The sequence below is a fragment of the Lotus japonicus genome, chromosome 3 (assembly GCF_012489685.1).
Source record: "Lotus japonicus ecotype B-129 chromosome 3, LjGifu_v1.2".
Lineage (NCBI taxonomy): Eukaryota > Viridiplantae > Streptophyta > Magnoliopsida > Fabales > Fabaceae > Lotus > Lotus japonicus.
This window is the reverse complement of record NC_080043.1, coordinates 22,597,439-22,614,856: the sequence shown is the minus strand read 5'-3', so window position 1 is coordinate 22,614,856 and position 17,418 is coordinate 22,597,439. Positions and strand designations below refer to the sequence as shown.

The 17,418-nt window shown below is 38.9% G+C and overlaps 1 protein-coding gene across 1 annotated transcript; it reads right to left on the bottom strand.

The window, feature by feature from the left end:
* Window positions 1-3,680: 3,680 nt before the first annotated feature.
* LOC130709484 (kiwellin-like) lies at window positions 3,681-4,750 on the bottom strand. The gene has a single exon (XM_057558855.1). It carries the CDS (start codon window positions 4,681-4,683, stop codon window positions 3,964-3,966), a length of 720 nt encoding a protein of 239 aa, XP_057414838.1. The 5' UTR covers window positions 4,684-4,750; the 3' UTR covers window positions 3,681-3,963.
* Window positions 4,751-17,418: the final 12,668 nt, after the last annotated feature.

The following is a 17,418-nucleotide window of genomic DNA, read 5'->3' as shown; positions in this document are numbered from 1 at the left end:
ACATAACCTTAACTATCATTCGAAGCATCTAAATTCTTTGGCCAATCACTATGAAACATTTTTTCTATCAGAAAAGTTTGAACTTTTTTCAATTGATGTGATTGATCAATATTGATCAATAGCCAGTTTAGATAAACTATTCCACAAGCACTTACAGGAAATTGAATTTTGAAATGATCTTACAATGACTATAAGTATATTCTACATAAGTTGAAATGCTTATCCTTCTCAACAAGTCAGGAATCAAATACTTAAACAGACTATGATCCAATGAAATATTGCAAAGAAGCACAACACAGTTCCATCAAAATGCATGGACATAACAATGCAAAATGATAGCAATCCCAAATCGAATTCGAATCAGTTGAAAACAAAATCAATTTAAAGAAAACCTGCAAGTCCAAGGCTTTCAGAGACACGCATTTGCGAGAAGTGATGTCAATCCCTTGCTAGTGACATTAGAACACCAAATCAACTTCAGCTTCTGGAGCTTAGGAAACCCATTCGCAAAAGCAGACAATCCAGCATCAGACAAGCATAGCGAATCGAAATCTCCAATTCACTAGCATTCATTCATGAAATATTTTACCTCTTCCTCCAACTCCTCAGTTCCAGATCTGACCCCCATCTCTTCATTACGCCTTTGCCGTTACTGAGACTAGGTCCGCTGCTCCGTCGATCTAGTCGCCGCCAACAACGATGGAGTCTCCTCTCGTTCCAGATCTGGTCCCGACGGTGAGTCTGGCCTCCGCCATGGCAGCGGTGGCGGCTGCAAGAGCAAGCTCAACCAACCAGCGTGCTCCACGTTGCCAGACCCGCCGCGCGTAGCTTCTGTTGATGTTGGATTTGCGTTTGCAAGTGGGTTTCGGTCTTATGTAAATGTGAGGGATAAGAAAAAGGTATTGGCTGGTTGTATGAATTAAATAAGTGACATGTCAGCATTTCCGTTTGGTCAACTGACGGAGATGGACGGAAGGGCTTCAATCAACCGTTTTAGAAACATGAGGAAGTTTGACCGCACATTTTAAACACAGGGGATGCAGATCGCACATTTGTGAAACATCAGGGACTCAAACTGGAATTAAACCTTTTTAATAATACTATGTGATAAGAACTAATTAAGATGGAGAGAGAAATATGGAGTGTCTGGTCTCTGGTGTCTAGTACACAATAACTCTTTTTAATATTTACCCCCACAAATAAATTTCATATTATAGTATTACCCCTTGCTTCCACAACTTGAAAAATTTATGAATCTGTGCACATACACATCAAACACCTCATTTTGGTGTATACATGCGCATAGCTAGCATGCATGTCTTGCATTAAGCAACGCGATCCTAGGTAGTTTAGAGTGGATGCTCTGCTGTCTTCGAGACACAAATTTTGGATATACCAATCTTTCATTTTTTTGGATTTTGAAAAATAGTTTTGTCTCCGGCAGATCTAGTTTCCTGCCATGCATTTCCTGATCTTAATTATGTTGTCACAACTCACATGGCTCTCTTTTCTTTCACCATCCTATGAATTAGTGCATTTTTTATTGCCTCTTGGTGATCTGCAGTGGCGGAACTTCAAAGAAATAGTTGGGGGAGCTGTAATAAATTGTAGGCTTGGTTTTTTTTTTTGAAAACCAATTAATATTATATATAGCAGCACCAGATGTGCTAAAAGAAGTGCTCATACAAATCAAAAACAAAAAGAAACAAGAACCAGAAAGTGAAAAAGAAAGAGCAACAGAGCAAGAGCAAAAACAGAGATGCTCAAAAGAAAAACCCAATATTCCCCAAAAGATTTGAGAAATGTTGGGGGAGCCAGGGCTCCTCTATGTCATAAGGAAGCTCCGCCACTGGTGATCTGACTCTCTATGCTCAATATAAGTACTCACTGAGATGTACTACTGGCTTCCTGCGTTGCTCACAAGATACTCTTGCCTAGTAGAGGTACATTATTAGTTTATTATGGCGGCTTTTTTTAAAAAAATAGTTTTTTGTTTGTATTTTTGTTGAACTAAACGTAAATTCATGTAAAATTAATAGGTGAAATCTTTTTTTTTTCAATCCACATTAATCTTAATGTGTTAAATTCTAAATTTTCCATTAATTAATATCTTAAGATAGATCAAATCCAATTGGCATTTTGCACAAACACTCAACCAAATATGCTACAAGTCAACATTTATACTAACAATATAAAATATTAAATGTTGTTCATACTTTTGAAATACTTAGGCCATTTAATTCTACCTTTATTGTAGTTCTCGTTGTTATCACTGCTATAAATTAAAATCTCTTCGTTGTCAACAGGATACTCGATTTTGTCGACTACTTTCTAATTCGTGGTCTCTTTGGCCACATTGGAAGCCTCCTCAATGGGTTTGTGTAAAGATAGAGATGAATTGGAAAGGCGTTCCAATTCGGATTTGTGAGGTATTCATCGGTGGAGTTGGCCTCCCGTGCGATCACCATCTTCAATGGCGTGCTACTGGGGGCTTTTTTTTGTCTGTTGCTCTAGCAAGGTTTCCAAGGTCGGGGGGTTTTGGTCAGAGTGCTGAGGAGGGTTCTCCGCCGTCCTCACCGAGGCCAGCGAAAAGGGTGTGACAAAGGTTTGTCATGAAGAGGGTCCTTTTGTTGATGAAGAGAAGATGTTGTCAGGTCTCTCTAGGGCATGTTCTTCCTCTTGCTATGCACCAGATTTTTTCTTCCCAGAGATCCTCGCTTCTGGAGGTGTGGACGACATGTTTTCGGGTTTGGGAAGAGAGGGGCGAGGCACTCTTCTCTCTGTCTCTTCAGCTGGCAGTTGTTTGGGGCCGGGCTTTTGGCTTTACCCTTTTCTCCGGTTTATGATTCTTTGGGTGTTCTTTTGGAGGGAGCTGAGGAAGTTTCGATGACTGAGCGTCGAAGAAGGCGCCGGCCAAAGAAAGACTATATGCCTCTAGTAAGTAGGTAGTTCTAGGAGCGTTGGTTGAAGAGGTCGCCGAGATTCCGAGGGTTGAGGTTTCACCGGAAAGGGGCCCCTTCTCTAATTATTCCTGAAGCCCACGGGTCTGATCGTGCTTTTATGAGAGTTCAGAGGGACTTTTTAATGCCAAACAAGTAGGAGTTGTCCCGTTGGTTCTGAAGAGGAAGCCATCCGAAGCTTAGCCGGCCATCTCGTTGCTAATCATTCAAGACTTTATGGTGATCCTTAGCGGAGCTTTCGTGTGTTGGTCTTTTATGGTTTTTTTCTTGGTTTTTTTTCTTGTTTTCTTTTCTTCTGGGGTTCTTTTGGTTGTTCTGAGCTGGTTTTGTGCTGCTTCTTTGGGTAGTCTATTTTAGGCTCTGGAACTATCACGTTCACCCTAGATCACAAATATATCGCGTTTCGTCTAAAGTTCAAAGCATCTTAATTAATTGTTTCAGGCCAAAGCCCATTGGTGGGTTTGCAACTAAAACAAGATCAGACATGTCTAGTTTCAGAAAAACATATTTATCGCATGCACGCATTTGCTATGGTTTCTTTCTCATGCTCGAAGGTCTCCTAAAAAAGATTTGTTGTTTTTTCGATGTTCTGTCACGTTGCTATTTGAGCTGTTAGCACAATTGAAGGAGGGCTTCTTTAATCAAAGCCAGAAGCTCACTTGGACCAACCAAATGCTTTTTTTCCCCTTGTTGTACATGTAGCGATACAGAGATACATAATTCCTTAAATAATTTGCACCATTCCCATTAAATAAGTTAACCAATTACAAACTCGTGGTTACATAAAAAGCAATAAACTAGTAAAAGTGTGGCTGAACCGAATTGAGCGCAAAACTGCTGTCTGGATTCAGTTGATACAAATTTATCCCTTACATAGAGGGATGAATTAACCTCTATGTATGTGTTAAGTACTACTACTAGACTAGACAAACAAATTAAAAAGGGAAATTATTGAAGAAAGCAAACAAATTACAACGCCCATCAAGCTTTAACTAGCTTTTACTTATGCAATGAAAGCTTCTCCTTCTTGTGTACCCGATAGTCCAGACGACATGGACCAAGTAACTTGCTCTTCTCCCACGTCTCCATCTAACCCCAGTGCATCCCACACCGCTTGGGATCCATCCACGATGTTCTTGCGGCAAGGTGGTTGACCGGCGTGCTCCTCATCACACCCATTCACGGAGTCACACTCGTCCACCACTTTCGCCGTCGTGCTCCTCCCGTTCCTGGCGGTGATCCTAATCTTCTTTCCGCACCTCGACCCTCTGTTGTACCACCCTGTGGACAACGCCACCACTCGCTCCGAGCTGTCGTGGAACTTCTCGTCGCACTCGGACGCTGCTCCTCCGTCGCCGCCTTCGCTGAAATCGTTCAACGTGAGTAAGGCTTGCGTGGATGACAAGACTGGCGGAGAGCACCTGAATTGAGGGTATGATTTCCCCTTGCAGTTCAGGTTGCCGGAGGACTTGCACGTGTCGCCGCTTGGTGATGGTGGTGGTGGTGGTGGAGGGCCACTGCCGCCGCAGGTGTGGGTTCCGACGTCGGGGTCGTCATTGCACTTGCCGTTGATGCAAATGAGTTGGCCGCTGCAGTCATCAAGGGTTGTGCACGGGCCGTTACAGTTGGAGATTGCACTTGCTGGGAGAGGACAGTTTAGGAGGTTGCAAAGGCAAATGGTGGTTAGAAGTAGAAACGGCACAACACTTGCCATGTGAGCCATTGAGATTAGAGAGAGTGAGTAGCTAGTTAGTTATGTGTGTTTGGAGTGTGATTATGGGAGAGGGCAAAGCATGAACTTATATAGAGTTTCAAGGGGTTTTGATTTAGGGTGATGATACTGTTTTTAGATAGTGGATATATCAATTATTAAAAATAAATTATTTCAAAACCTTTATTTGTTGGATTCAGGTCATATATCAAACTATCATGCAGTGAAATTTAATTTTTTACTAAAAAAAAATTGGGAATGACAACAATAGAACTTTAGATCATCGATCATTTAGTCACATTAGCTTTAATATATATACGAACCAATTATTTCAATAACTTAAGCGATAAAGTTAAAGCCACATAAAAAAAAATTATAACATCCAAAATACATACTCCCTCTGTTCCTATATTTAAGTCTATTTTACCCAATTATCTTAGATTAAGAAAAGTAGTTACAAGCAATAAATTTGTAAAAGAATTTATTTAGTTTCCTAGATTACCCTTATTTAATTTTTTATAAATTTCTCTCACCAAGTTATTATTTCAAAATCTCATTATCTCTTTCATATTAAATATGAGGATAGTTTTGGAAAAAAATAATTAATGTTTCGTTGATATTGTAAATGAACTTATATTTAGGAACAAGAAAAACATTAAAAAATGATCTTATAATAAAAAACGGAAGGAGTATAAGTTGTTGGTGATTTTTAGTTGCGGTTAAAACCACTGCAAATACAAATATCCCCTAAAATCCGTAAGTACATCTAACATTTTCCTTTTAAAGTTATTCTCGTTATTCTCAAATGATAGTTAAATAAGGCTTTCTTTGAGAGGAGTGGTAAGGCTGTATAGTCATCCCTCTACTGCCCTCCCTGTTTTTTTTTTTGTTTTTTTTTCTCTCATGCATGTTCTCTTATCTTGCACCTTGTATTAAGGGTTGAGGACACCCTTATGCCCTTTGAATATAATGGTTTGACTTATAATAAAAAAATGGTTCTTATTAGAACAAATACAAGTGTTTCGTGGAGATCCAGTTTTTCCTGCCATGCATTCAGCATTCCCGATCTTATCTAGACTCATAAATATGGCTCTCTGATCTTTTCTTTCTATAATACTCCCATCACCAAGTGGTATAATAATAAATACACCCTCCGATCACATATATAAGTAAAAATATTTTTTTAGGTTTATTTATTTAATAAATGTATCTAGTCATTATTGATGAGTAGATACATTCATTAAATGAATGAACCTAAAAAGTTATTTTTGCTTATTTATGTCACCGGAGAAGGGTGTATGTAATATAAATGAAGTCATCATATTGCATTGCCTCTTGATACTCTCCATCATGTCCATACACCATACTCTTGCGGTCTTAACTAGTGGACGTGTATTATACGGCGGCTTTTAGCAGGGAAACAATGTCAAATATAATGGGGCACTGCAACTATGGATTAAAACATCAGCTAGCACGAGCAATCAACCAACTAATTGCGTGAGAATGCATAAGAAAACAAACTTCAGTACGAGAATTGAATGGCTCACTAGATTGAATTCGGTTAAAATATGTATGTAAGATCTGTAAGTCTGAAACCACCTACAACTAGCGGGTTGGAACAATTTAAAACTTGCCCATACTAAAAGCCGCCTACAACTGCATATTTAAGAACACAAACTGGATCCAAAGAAGTAGTACTAGATTTCTAAGGCAAATTAAATATAACCACTATCATTGTCAAGGGACAAAGAACTATAATGACTCCCAATTTCAGGTTCACGAACCAGGACCACTTTTTCTACCAATGTCCAAATAGGAGTTTCCATGCATGAAGATTGGTTTTCAATTCTTTCATGGCCATGAGCTATCCCATATTCCTAGGCATCATTTTTAAGGATGTTTCAAGTCCCACATTTTTGCTAGAGATATGATATAACTAACCTTTATAAAATGTATAACAACCTTTAACTTACTTTGGAGATGGCAGAAAGTGAACTAGAGTGGAAGGTGTTCTGTTTTTCTCTGTCACCCTTTTTCTTGTAGAGGGTCCTATATATTAGGCTTAATTGCACTTTTGGTCCCCCAACTATTGTCTTCCTGTGAAAATCGTACCCAAACTTTAAAATTAGCAAAAAACGTCCTCCAACTATACATGTCGTTGCACTTTTGGTCTGCCGTTTGCCTTCCGTGAAAAAACTAACGTGAGAAGTTGATGTGGCTTCCTCACACGTGTCTCACATGACTTTCTTCAGAGAGCTTGATGACTGGACAAGTCACATGCTTCTCACGTGACTCTAAAAGGGTTCCATGGTGAAGAAGACGATGGAGGAAGGAGATGACCGTTGGAGCCTTTCAGAGTCACGTGAGAAGCATGTGACTTGTCCAGTCATCAAGCTCTCTGAAGAAAGTCACGTGAGACACGTGTGAGGGAGCCACATCAGCTTCTCACGTTAGTTTTCTCACGGAAGGCAAACGACAGACCAAAAGTGCAACGACATGTATAGTTGGAGGTCATTTTTTGCTAATTTTGAAGTTTGGGGACGATTTTTGCAAGAAGGCAATAGTTGGGGGACCAAAAGTGCAATTAAGCCTATATATTATTGTCACCTTGTATATATGGATTGAAATACTCTTACTATTTATTTAATTAATTCAATTTTGCTTAAAAAAAAACCTTTAACTTATTTTGAGTTGTGTTAGATCTCTCAATTTATAACGTTCTCATGTCTAAAAGTGAAATATAATATTAAATAGAATGAGTATTATGAAGTAAAATAATAATTTTAATAAAAATGGAAAATATTTATTAATACTCTTTCCTATAATATTTGTGTAAAACCCTTAAAGTGACAAGTCATAAGGACTAAATAATGTTGTTTAAGTGAAGGATTTTAGGTTAACTACATCAATCTTTAATAATTTTTTTCATGATCACTTAATTTTATAGTAGTTCCGAACCTACTATGCACAAAAAAAATCCTTGTTCAAGGTTACACAAATCTGGATTGACTTGTTGTCTCACAAGTTTTATTTCATGTCACCCTTTTTAAATTTAGAAACATATCAAAATAAATAAATAAACATAAGAAAAAAGCAGGGTTGAAGAAAAAGATAAGAAAATAAAGGTAAAAATACTATATAAATTCATATCATCAGAGTGCTTGATGGCTATGGAGGTTTCTGAAGGGTGGTGCAGATTTGGTTTCAGGCTGGGTTTAAAGGTTGAGCTTAGTGTAGGGAAACACGATGTTTCCTTCAAAGTTGTAGTCAACATGTCACGATGTGAGGTCTCGGAGTGACCTTTGAGCATTCTCATCCTCCCTTTGTTGCTGTTGTCTCAGGAACCGGGTGGTGACTTCTTGTTCGAGCTGATGAGCATCAAAATCAGCACGAAGTCTTGCTTCGAGTTGTGCTCGGGTTTCTTCAGCCATGATCCTTCTCTGCTGTGCTAATCTTCGCATGTACGTCCTGTCAATCTCTGGATCAAAAAGCAATGATTCAGGATTAATAGTACCTCGCATACAAGAACACACAGTCAAAACCACCTATTCAATCCAATCACAACGTTCTGCAAGTGTACAGAATGCCTGAAGTAGTATAAAAGATTGTCGAACCACAGAGATTGGGGAATAATCGATTTACAAGAGCAATGGTTGCTTAAACAAAAGAAAAGCAAGAACAACATATGATTGATTGGTTGGTGTTTACATCGATTTTTGGTAAAATCACATGTAAATTCAAGGATCAAATCCTTTTTATGGGCTCTTCAAGTCCGACGGCTTAAAGGCCATTTATGTGCGTTTTCAAGAGTGAAAAAGTGAAGAAATTGTCCGGTGACAACTTGAAAGAAACAACACTCCGATGAGTATTGCAATAGATGTAGAAACAAGAAATTTAAAAGAAGATAAAGAAGATTGTAAGGAATCAAAAGGTAATCAAAGAGAAAACAAATAAGAACAAAGCAAATTCATTACTAGAATGGTAAATGGTGGAAGAAATCCGTCTACTGGACACTCGTTGAAGCCGTTTGCCATAACCGTGGGCTTGAGGCTTTTTTAGAGCTTTGCAGTCATTTAGGAATCCAACCCCTTATCCTAGTTACAAACTAGTATTTATAGGGCTTAAAATGGAACTGCCATTTTAATCCTACGGTTACAAATGAACTAGAAAATAACTGCATAATCTACCGCCATTTATTTGGTATAATTACAAAATAATATATAACTCCCAGCAGCTTTCATTCTTCCAATTCAAAGTAGTGCCACGCTCCATTACTTGATAACCGCCAATGCTATATTATCCTTGAATTTCTCCCACTTTGCCACTTTGTCTTTAGTCGAAAAACTTCACAAATCAACTTGGACAAATTAAAACATGCTATTATTTCTCTTCTGTCAAAAAACAATTCAACATTTCAATGGCTATATTATTGCTACTTTTTCGACCATGTAGACAAAGACCTGCTTGCATGGCATCAACAACTTTCCATTTGTACTAAGCCACATTAATTTTTCAAGTGAAATTTTGGTATTAACAGTTGGTAAGAGCTTAGAGTTCAAAAGTGTAGAAGAAACAATGTTTAAAAGCTTAGCATTTGGGTTAGTTTCATCAAAACAAGTCATGTTTTAAGAAATTTGAATGCATATGGAATGAAAAATTTTCCATACTTTCTATTGTTGATATAGCCTAGTTCTATTAGTACTGATTCTTCACGTCAAAAAGAGCTTCCAATAGGCTTTACCAGTCTGATTCATCACCGCCTATGAGCTGTCTAGTTGAAGATGAAGTTCATTTTAGTTCAGGTCACCAGCTACTAGTTGTAAGACCAAGATTTGGTCCTGTAGTACAACTCTATGTTTTGATGATTACATGTTAACTATTGTGTATGAACAATTATGGTACTCTAACGTTGTTTTTTGAGTGTTTAAATGACAGGCTCTAACTCTGGTCAAAAAGACACTTTCTTAGAAGCACTAAGCCAAAAAGAGTAACCAACGTAACGCTTTCGCACTCACTATGTTCTGATTGAACAGTAGTATATGCTTCAGAAGTTTTGAAGATGATAAGCTCTGATGTGGATTCAGATCACTTAAAGTTATGAAGACCAGAAGCTCTAAAGGTGCAGAGGCTCTGAAGGTCTAGAGGCTCTGAAGGTCCAGAAATTCTGAAGGTCCAGAAGCTAAGAAGTGAAGATTCTGAAGTCCAAGCTGGCTCTGAAGACCAAGTACTTCCAACTCTGATGTCCAGAAGCAGAAGATATGAAGGTCAGAGGATCCAAGCTTCCCTCTGACTCTGATCACCAAGCTTCACAAGTTCCAACATGAAGCGTCGCCTGATCATAAGTCAATTAGGATAAGGCTCACATCGTTATCCAAGTACAAAAGCAATTGTACTATCCTGACGGTCTTACCTAAGATGTTCAGCCAAAGCAGAATCTGGAAGTTCCGGATTTGCCCTCCAACGGTAGCATTTCAAACAACGGATACAACCCTAATCCGTGGAGTATAAATAGAGGCTGAAGTTGGAAGAAGACGCTAAGAAACTTTGTGCAATACTCAAGCGATATTCAATCTTTCTCTTAGCAATCTTTCTTCATCGTTCTTATTGTGTTTACCCTAGCTTTCTTAGAAGCACTTCATTGTAAACCAAACCTTTCAAACTGTGAGTTTGTATTTCCTTAAGGGACCAAGTTTGGTCAGCTCCTTGACAAGACTAAGAGTGTGAATCTTAGTGTTTGCTAGTTCATTGTATTATTAGTCACTGAGCAGGTTGCTAGTGCAGTTGTAACAAACATTGAATAGTGGATTCCTTCATTCTAAGAAGGAAGAAATCACCTTAACGGGTGGACTGGACTAGCTTGAGCGATTATCAAGTGAACCAGGATAAAATACCTGTGTGCTTCTCTTCATCTCTTATCTTTGCGCCTTGTGTTGTTTGTTCGAGAGATTTGTCTAAATCTTAAGAGTGAAAAGTTTTTAGTTGAAAACGCTATTCAAACCCCCTTTTCTATCGTTTTTCATACCTTCAATTGGTATCAGAGCGCAAGTTCTGATTACCACACCTAACAGTGTTCAGTGATCTGGGGCGGTGTGAAAACCTGTGATGGCTACCACCAGTGATGCGCAAAAAGATGTTTACAGTGCAAAGCCTCCTGTCTTTGATGGAGAAAAGTTCGAGTACTGGAAAGATAGAATCGAAAACTTCTTTCTTGGCTTCGATGCTGATCTCTGGGATATCATCGTGGAAGGCTACACGCGTCCAGTTGATGCTGATGGTGAAAAGATCTCAAGAGAGAAGATGACGGCTGAGTAGAAGAAGAAATACTCAGAACATCATAAAGCTAGAACCATTCTTCTCAACGCTATCTCTTATGAAGAATATCAGAAGATAGCAGATCGTGAATATGCTAAGTCTATCTTTGATTCCTTGAAGATGACTCATGAAGGAAACAAAGAAGTGAAGGAGACAAAGGCGCTGTCTTTGATCAAGAAGTACGAAGCTTTCTAGATGGAACCTGGCGAATCCATTGGAGATATGTTTTCCAGATTCCAGTTGATTGTTGCTGGAATCAAAGTTCTCAACAAAAGCTACACCACTGCTGATCATGTCAAGAGGATCCTTAGAGGTCTTCCTGAAAATTGGATACCTTTGATAAATTCCTTGAAGTTTTCAAGATATATTGACCAGTTGAGTTTGGAAGAACTCATAAGTATGCTGAAGAGACATGAGTTAGATCGTGAAGAGCATCAGACTCACAGGAAGAAGTCTATAGCTTTGAAATCCAAATCTGAAAAGGCCAAAGCTCTACAAGCAGCAGAAGAATCTGAAGAAACCTCTGAAGATTCTGATGAAGATGAGCTAACCTTGATCTCCAGAAAGCTCAACCGCATCTAGAAGCACAGGCAGAGCAAGTACAGAGGCTCATCAAAGTTCAAAGGAAAGCATGAATCTTCATCCGGTCAGAAGAAGTCCTCATCAAAAGAAGTCACTTACTTTGAGTGCAAAGAACTAGGACATTAGAAGAGTTATTGTCCCAAGCTGAAAAAGGACAAGAAGTCTAAGAAGCACTTCAAAGCAAAGAAAGGCCTCATGGTGACTTTTGATGACTCAGAGTCAGAAGAAGTTGATTCTGATGGTGAAATTGTTGAAGGACTCATGACAATTGTTAAGGACAAAGAAGCAGAATCTAATCATGCACCTAATGCTGAATCTGCATCAGAGGATGATCCAAATTCAGATGATGAAAATGAGGTATTCGCATCCTTCTCAACTTCTGAACTTAAAGATGCTTTGTCTGAAATCATGGATAAATATAACTCTCTTCTGACTAAGCATAAAAAGTTGAAAAATGATTTCTCTGTTGTCTCTAAAACTTCTACTGAACATGAAAAAAGAATTTCTGAATTAAATGAGAGTAATCATGCTTTAGTAAATTCTAACTCTGTGCTCAAAAATCAAATTGTCAAATTAGAAGAAGTTGTTGCTTGTGATGCCTCTGATAGTAAGAATGAATCAAAATATGAAAAATATTTTCAAAGATTCCTAGCTAAAAGCGTAGACAGAAGCTTAATGACTTCAATGATCTATGGCGTAAGCAGAAATGGAATGTACGACATTGACTATTCTAAACCCAGTAGAAAGGAGCCTCCTATGCCTAAGGAAAAATCTTTGTATGAACATTTTGTACACTCTGGTACTATATTTCTTGAACCATTGCCTGATAAATTTGCTAACCCCCTCTCAAAAAGGGGACTTTCTCTATGTCTAAATATCATGCTCAGATTCCTTTGCATTATCATGTTGAGAAACTCAAGGTTGTCAGAACCTCTGAGGTAACTAACAAGAAATGACCCAGAAAGTGGGTACCTAAGGAAAAGATTATCTATGTTGCAGATATCCTTGATCGCTCCACTAAAACACCAATCATGGTATCTGAACAGTGGATGCTCGCGACACATGACGGGAGAAAGGCGTATGTTCCAAGACCTGAAACTTAAGCCTAGAGGCAAAGTTGGTTTTGGTGGCAATAGGGTAAAATTCTTATGCCGCAAGGATGAGTCTCATTCTGTGTTCTCTACCTTTGTTGCACAAGTGCAAAACGAGAAGGGTTGCAAGATTGTGCGTGTCAGAAGTGATCATGGTGGAGAGTTTGAAAATGAGAAGTTTGAGAGTCTGTTTGATACCTATGGGATATCACATGACTTCTCTTGTCCTAGAACTCCTCAACAGAACGGTGTTGTTGAAAGGAAAAATAAAACTCTCCAAGATATGGCTAGAACCATGCTCCAATAAACTGACATGGCAAAGCACTTCTGGGCAGAGGCAGTAAACACAACATGTTACATTCAGAACAAGATCTCTATCATACCAATTCTAAATAAGACTCCTTATGAATTGTGGAAGAATATAAAGCCCATTATTTTTTACTTTCATCATTTTGGTTGTGTTTGCTATGTTTTGAATACTAAGGATAGATTGCATAAATTTGATTTTAAATCTTCTAAATGTCTATTACTTGGTTATTCTGATCGTTCTAAAGGTTTTAGATTTTATAACATTGAAGCTAAAACTATTGAGGAATCTATTCATGTTAGATTTGACGATAAGCTTGACTCTGACAAGTCAAAGCTAGTTGAAAAGTTTGCAGATATGAGCATAACTGTTTCTGATAAAGGCAAAGCTTCGGAGCGAGCTGAGCCAGAGGCAGATTCTCCAGAAGAAGCTGGTCCCTCTGATCCGCAGCTTCATAAGAAGAGCAGAATAATTGCCTCTCACCCTAAGGAATTAATTATGGGAAACAAAGATGAACCCGTCGGAACCAGATCAACGTTTAAACCTTCAGAAGAGACTCTGTTAAGCTTAAAAGGTTTGGTGTCATTAATTGAACCAAAATCTGTTGATGAAGCTCTTCAAGACAAGAACTGAATTCTGGCTATGGAAGAAGAACTGAATCAATTCTCCAAGAATGATGTCTGGAACCTTGTTCAGAAACTCAAAGGTGTTCACATCATTGGAACCAAGTGGGTCTACAGAAACAAGCTCAATGACAAAGGTGAAGTAGTCAGAAACAAAGCAAGGTTAGTTTCTCAAGGCTACAGTCAGCAAGAAGGGATAGATTACACTGAAACGTTTGATCTAGTAGCAAGATTGGAAGCTATCAGATTGTTGATCTCATTCTTTGTGAATCACAACATAGTTCTTCATCAAATGGATGTCAAAGGTGCGTTCTTGAATGGATACATCTCTGAAGAAGTATATGTGCATCAACCTCCTGGATTTGAATATGAGAAGAACCCTGACCATGTCTTCAAGTTGAAGAAATCTCTCTATGGTATGAAGCAAGCTCCCAGAGCATGGTATGAGAGACCTCATTCCTTCTGGAAAATGAGTTTGTAAGGGGTAAAGTAGATACAACTCTCTTTTGTAAATCCTACAAAGATGACATCTTAATTGTGCAAATTTATGTTGATGATATCATATTTGGATCTGCTAATCCATCTCTTTGCAAAGAATTTTCTAAGATGATGCAGGCTGAATTTGAAATGAGTATGATGGGAGAACTTAAGTACTTTCTGGGAATACAAGTTGATCAAAAACCAGAAGCAACATATATCCATCAGAGCAAGTACACAAAGGAACTTCTGAAGAAGTTTAACATGACAGAAGCTACAATAGCCAAGACTCCATTGCATCCTACATGCATTCTGGAGAAAGAAGATGTCAGTAGCAAAGTATGCCAAAAGCTCTATCGTGGTATGATAGGCTCTCTATTATACTTAACTGCATCTAGGTCAGATATTCTCTTCAGTGTACATTTATGTGCTCGATTCCAATCAGATCCGAGAGAAACTCACTTAACTGTTGTTAAGAGAATTCTTAGATATCTTAAAGGTACCACTAACCTTGGCTTGATGTATAAGAAAACATCAGAGTATAAGCTTTCAGGTTATTGTGATGCTGATTATGCTGGAGATAGAACAGAAAGAAAAAGTACTTCTGGAAATTGTCAATTTCTGGGGAAGTAACTTAGTCTCATGGGCAAGCAAGAGGCAATAAACCATTGCTCTATCCACTGCAGAGGCAGAATATATCTCAGCAGCTATTTGCAGCACTCAGATGCTCTGGATGAAACACCAATTAGAAGATTATCAAATCCTTGAGAGCAATATTCCAATTTACTACGACAATACTGATGTTATCTCACTCAGTAAGAATCCAATTTTACATTCAAGGGTCAAGCACATTGAGGTAAAGTATCATTTTATTAGAGATTATGTTTAGAAGGGCGTACTTCTTCTGAAGTTTGTTGATACTGACCATCAATGAGCAAATATCTTTACAAAGCCCTTAGCAGATGATAGATTTAATTTTATACTGAAAAATCTGAATATGGACTTTTGTCCAGTATGAAGATGGATCAGAACCTCTGACTATGATGCTTCCTTATCAAAAGATGTCTAGTTTAGAATGTAACTTTGTTAGAAGCTGTGTACCCATTGGTACTCACTCTGAGACAAGACAGCAAACGTGTGTCAGTTTATTCTAATGCCTCGTTCCTTGTGCCTCTTGGGATAATCTGTTGTAATGATTTTGATCTGCTTATTCTCCATCTGTTGTGATGATCTGCTTATTCTTCATCCGCCATGGAAAGAACAGAGAAGGCTGATTCTGCAGATGGGAGAGTTTTTCCTCCTCTGGTTGTGGGACTTGCAACGGGTCAAGTTGGTCCTACTCTTCGTTCAAGAACAAGTGTACCGTCTCGTGCAGAGACTCAAGGTTCCGAGGAAACTCCTTCAGTTGCTCAAAGAAGTTGTGCAGTTATTTGCAATTTATCACCAAAAGAACTTCAGGTTCTTTGTGAAATGCGAGTTGATTTCGATAATGTAGTAGCAAATGGGTTGGATCTTCGTCCTGTAGTGGACAGCCAAGGCTGGGAAGGGTATTTCAACAGGCTTACTGGACCTATCTATGACAAGCTTGTGAAGGAATTATGGAAACATGCAGACTGTGACGATCTTCAAGTTGTTTCCTATGTGCTGGGAAAGAAGATCATCGTTACTGAAAGGTCAATTGCTTTGCTTCTGGGTCCAGAAACTATCAAGGGCTACAGATTTCAGACTAGCGACTCCAAGTCAAAGGCAGTCAAGGATAACATCAATTCGGTCATGTACGCCAACTGGCAACCTGGAAAATATGATTACAAGACGAAGGATCTTCATCCTGACCTAAGGGTCAGGCACAAGATCATTCTGAATTGCTTCAATCCCAGACCCTCTGGAAGCTCTCCTGACTACATCAACTTCAATCAGAAGGTGATGTTGTACTTCATCAAGACTGGGCAGAATGTCTGTCTTCCTTACTTCTTGTTCAATTATCTGAAGGATTGCATAAAGAGATCAAGAACAACTGTTGTTGTGACCAAGAACACAATCAGATACATTCCGTTGGGAAGGTTGTTATCTGATATCTTTGTTGAGAGCAACTTGGTCAAGGACTTGATCGACGCAGGATGCACTGAAGACTTATCCACTCTCGCTGGAGAAGCCTTTACTCCTACAACTATGAAGAGGATGTGCCTGATAGAAAAGAAAGTTGAGGCTGACTCTGTTATCACATTAGATGAGATTAAGGGACGAAGAGTTCCTCTCAATGATTATCCCCTCTGGTCTAAGGCTGATGATCCAGAGGCAATCATGTTTTATCTTGAGGATCTGAAGAGTCAAGGTCTGGAAATTGATGTAGATGAGTTCTTCAGAATTCTTCCAGAAGCTTCTGATTATGAATCTCCTAAGAAGAAGAAGACAAAGAGGAAGAATGAAGATACTACTGTTGCAAAGGATGACTCTGAGGATGGTGATGATGATGAGCCACAACCTCAAAAGAAGAAGAAGAAGGTCAGAATTGTTACAAGGGTTATCCAGCAGGAAAATTCTCAAGCACCACGAACCACCATAGTCACAAGATCCTTTGTCAGGAACTCAAGTAAGTTTGTAGTTCTTTCTGACGATGAATCTGATGCTATTGTTGTTGTGCCTACCCTCATTCCTACCCAAGCATTACTTTCTCCTCCTCCTCAACAAACATCTGTCATACAACCAACCTCCACAACCACCACTACCTGCTCATCACCACCCAAGACCTCATTAATCCAACCTTCCATTGAATATGAACCTCTGTGGCAAAGAATCCAAAATCCACAACCCTCTACACCTACTTCACCTATTCTACTTCCATCTCCTCAACAAGCCTCTGAACAACAAACCTCTGATCATTCTGAACAAGAAACTCCCTCTCCCACTCCATCCATACCTTTTATTACCAATGATGCAGTTTCTTCACCATCCAACAACTCTGAATCTGGTCACAAATTCATTCAAGTTGCAAGTGGTATGATCTCAGATCTTCCTGAGAATATCATTAGAGCTCCAAGTCTAAATCGTTATCCAGGACTAAAACCAGAACCTCTGGTCGCTCCTGAACTTCCACTTGATGCGGTTCCTCTAAACTTGGCTTTCCCTCCTCCAAAGGTAAGAAAATATTCTAAAGTGTCCCTCTCCAACTACTCATCAGTCAACTCTGAAAACTTTGAGTTTCCATACCATGAAGCTGGCACCTCTAACCCAACTCCAGACCCAAATACCTCTGATCTTCTGGCTCTGGAAGTTGCCTCTCCTCAAGTAGCCTGTGAAACCCAAGCTACCAGCTGTAATCTTCCTCCTCCACCACCTGAAGCCAATCTTCTCATCA

What these genes read in the sequence shown, in the direction of transcription:
- LOC130709484 (XM_057558855.1), bottom strand. Translation starts at nt 4,683, where the DNA reads ATGGCTCACATGGCAAGTGTTGTGCCGTTTCTACTTCTAACCACCATT.